This window comes from Arachis duranensis, chromosome 6, assembly GCF_000817695.3.
Source record: "Arachis duranensis cultivar V14167 chromosome 6, aradu.V14167.gnm2.J7QH, whole genome shotgun sequence".
In the NCBI taxonomy this organism is placed as follows: Eukaryota; Viridiplantae; Streptophyta; class Magnoliopsida; order Fabales; family Fabaceae; genus Arachis; species Arachis duranensis.
This window is the reverse complement of record NC_029777.3, coordinates 76974611-76978571: the sequence shown is the minus strand read 5'-3', so window position 1 is coordinate 76978571 and position 3961 is coordinate 76974611. Positions and strand designations below refer to the sequence as shown.

At 42.3% G+C, this 3961-nt stretch overlaps 1 protein-coding gene across 1 annotated transcript; it reads right to left on the bottom strand.

Annotated features, from left to right (window-relative positions):
• Window positions 1–2971: 2971 nt before the first annotated feature.
• On the bottom strand, window positions 2972–3370 carry LOC107494158 (uncharacterized). Its single transcript, XM_016115188.1, has one exon. The coding sequence runs from the start codon at window positions 3368–3370 to the stop codon at window positions 2972–2974; it is 399 nt and encodes a 132-aa protein (XP_015970674.1).
• Window positions 3371–3961: the final 591 nt, after the last annotated feature.

Genomic DNA, 3961 nt, shown 5'->3' with positions numbered 1-3961 from the left:
CATATTCCCTATGAAAAATTAGATGGAATAGATCAAGAAGCAAGTTACCTTGGTGAAGATGATCATGAAGCAAGTCTTCCTGGTGATGAGTTCAAGCACAAGTCACCATGACACGGAGCTCACCAAATGTCCAACTTAAGGACAATAACTAAAAGTGCTAGGTGGGAGATAACCTACCATGGTATGATCTTTCATTTTTACTATTAGTTGTATGATATTTTTATCAGTGTTATTTCATAAATTTTGCATCATCACCTGCATTATGCATAAAAAAAGAGGAGGCATGCGACGCGCAAGCGTTAATGATGCGCACGCGTCGTGTGTGACTCCGGAACAACGAGGAAACGAACAGAGAGTTGCGCGGGAGCTACACAGGAGGGGTGCCTTATGCACAAACAACCACACGCGTACGCGTACCTTACACGTGCGCGTCTCCTGCGATTTTTACCCTCCACGCGGAAGCATCACTGACGCATACGCGTGGGCTTCCCAATCGGCATAAAAGAGTGTTTGAAAAGAAAGTTGGGCTGCCACTGTGCTGGAAGCGTGCCTTTAGCATGCGAGTGGTCACGCGCACGCGTGACCGACGCTCATGCGTCACTGTGCATTCGTTGCCATCCACGCGTATGCGTGGGCAACGCGTATGCGTCGAATGGCTATTTCAGTTCATGCATACGCGTGATGCAGGCACGCACGTTGACTCCATTTCATGTTTTTTATTTTTCTTCTTTCTTCTCTCCTCTCTTCCTCCTTCTTCTTCTTTCCTCACTTTCTTCTCATCCTTATTCTCTTTCTTTTTCGTTTATTTATTACATTTGCATACTCGCATTCATGGCATTTTAACTTTGTTGTTTCTTCTCCTTTTCTTTTCTATATTTGATGTTCTCACATTGGTGTTAAAATTTTCTTACCTAACTATTGCATATTTCTTGCATTATTTTGGGTGCTTCTTAACTTGTTTGCTATTTAGTTGACATGCCATGTACTGATATTGTTCTCTTACGTACATGTTGTAGCAACCATGTTGTGAGAATTTTATTATTTGGCATTAACCCATCTATATTTTATTTGTTTTCATATCTTTGTTTGTGGGTTATTCTTCTTCCCTTTTCTCTTCTTTCAGGATGGCCACCAAGAAGGGGACCAGAAGGCTTCTAAATGAGGCGACAAACAAGTCCCTCCGTACATTCTTTGGAGGACGAGCAGCAGTTGAGCTCATAACCCCCGTCCACTTGCACATCTTTGCATGCACCGAGGACGGTGCAATCTTTAAGTGTGGGGAGGTCGATACCGACTTCCGTGGGTTAGTTACTTTCTTTTCAACACCAATGTTTAGTTTTCTTTGTTAAAATAGTTGTTGCATTTGCATGTTTGATTGCATGTTTGTTAGATTTTGTGCATATTTTACCACTACTTGGTTAGTGATATCTTCTTTTTTAAGAAACTTTTTAGAGTATTTCACTAATTTGAATTAAAAATTTTGCTAAACTTGTTTGAAAAAAATTTATTTTGGAACATGGTTTTACAGCTCGAACACACAAAACCAGTGAGATTTTAAGCCTATTTGATTGGTTACATCTTATCAACCAATATTTTATTCTTGGTGTGTGTTGTTCTCTCTAAAATTGTGATCTTTGTCTTGCTTGATTCTATATTTTCATTGTTTGATCTATGCATGCACTTATATGATTGAGGCCTTTGTTTCACTTAGCTTACATACCCATACGGCCTTAACCTTTCATTATCTTTTGCAAACTCATGTTGAGCCTATTTTACCCATTTGTTCTTTACTTTAGCACATCATTAACTCTAAGCAGAAAATAATAATGTCCTTAATTTGAATCCTTGGTTAGCTTAGACTAGTGAGAGTGCTCATGAATTAAGTGTGGGAAAAATTGGATTTGGAAACGTTTGGTTTGAGAATTGGGTGTTATATATTCTTGTGAAAATGTGAAAAAGAATGTTGAGGACATGTTTATACATGAAATACCTTAATCATATGCATTGAGAAAAAAAAAACAAAAAAAATAGAAAATTTAGAAGAAGAAAAGAAAGCAAGATTTAGATGCAGTAAATGAAAGAAGAATAAACGAATAGAGGAGAGGAAGAAAAGAAACCTTGAAGAAGAAGATGGAAGTAGGATGAAGAAGAGGTAGGAAGGGTGAAAGAAGGAGGAAGAAAGAAGAAAGAATTAGGAGAGAAGGAAATTTTAGGATTAGGGGGTGAAAGGATTGGAATCTGGCGGCGCACTAGGTTTAAGTGAGGTGGCGCAAGCGATGCGCATGCGTACAGCATGCGTACGCGTGCATTGCGCAAAAAGGAAGGACGCGTAAGCGTTAAGTGCGCGGACGCGTGCCTCAGGTTGTGCCATTGGCGCGAGTCCAGCCTCGCACTTGCACAACTCTATGTTTGTGTTGTGTTTAGGCCAAGGTTGCACGCGATGCGTGCACGCTAGGCACGCGCATGCGTGGATGGGCATGTGTGAAAAAGGACGCGCACGCATCAAAGACGCGTATGCGTGAATGAATTTGTGCCCCTAGCACAGCGCCAGCCCTAGACTAGCGCAACTCTCGGGTAAAACATATATTTACGCCGATTTCCGCAATCACACAAATGTGCCATAGACGCGGACGCGTGGGTTGCCAGTTCTTAGAGGGATGCAGATGTGTACGGTAAGTGTACGTGTGGGCTTGATTGTGCCTAAAGCACATTTCTTGCCTAACTACTGTGCAACTCTCTGGTCAATTGAACCCATTTTGCATTCATTCAAGACACGTACGCATCTAGGCGCTTGCGCATCGAATGCTCGTCTTTTCTTTTTTTTATGCAGAATGCAAGTGATGATGCAGAATGTATGCATGACACTGAGAAAAATAAAACAAAATAAAACTAAGAAAGAAAAGGAACCCTGGTGGGTTGTCTCCCACCTAGCACTTTGCTTTAACATCCTTAAGTTGGTCGGTCCACAAGCTCAATCTACTTCTGTTGGTGGATCCTCTAAGAGGAGGATCTCCAGCTCCTTGCTGTCCTTTATCTTCTCACCATGGTAAAGCTTCAAGCAGTGACCATTGACTTTGAGGATAGTGGGGCTTGAAGGGTGACTCAAGTGGAAGACGCCATATGGCTCAGCCTTTTCCACTCTATAGGGGCCTTCCCATCTTGATCTCAGCTTGTCTGGCATGAGTCTCAACCTGGAGTTGTAAATGAGGACTAACTCCCCAGGTCTGAACTCCCTTCGCTTGATATTCTTGTCATGCACAGCCCTCACCTTCTCTTTGTATAGCCTGGAGTTCTCATATGCTTCTAGGCGAAGGCACTCCAGTTCTTGTTGTTGCAGTTTCTGCTCAGCCCCCGCTTTCTCGAATCCCATGTTACATTCCTGCACCGCCCAGAAAGCCTTGTGTTCCACCTCCACTGGGAGGTGACAAGCCTTTCCGTGACTAGGCAGAAGAGACTCATTCCGATTGGTGTCTTGTACGTAGTCCAATATGCCCAAAGTGCATCTGCAAGCCTAATGTTCCAGTTTTTCTATGAGGCTTGACGACCTTCTCCAGGATACATTTTATCTCTTTGTTGGACACCTCAGCTTGTCCATTGGTCTGGGGGTGATAAGCTGTCGCCACCTTGTGAACAATCCCATGTTTCTTCAGTAGACCTATTAATCTCCTGTAACAGAAGTGAGTGCCTTGATCACTCACGATTGCTCGTGGTGATCCAAAGCGACAGATAATATTATTTCGAACAAAGGAGACAACAGTGTTAGCATCATCAGTACGGGTAGGAATTTCTTCCACCCATTTAGAAACATAATCGACAGCTAACAGTACATATAAGAAACCATTAGAATTTGGAAATGGACCCATGAAGTCAATGCCCTAAACATAAAAAATTTCACAGAACAACATAAGTTGTTGGGGCATCTCATCCCTCTTGGATATATTTTCAAACCTCTGACATGGTG

Excerpts from the sequence above, each read along its gene's own strand:
- LOC107494158 (XM_016115188.1), bottom strand. The coding sequence starts at position 3,370 with ATGGGATTCGAGAAAGCGGGGGCTGAGCAGAAACTGCAACAACAAGAA.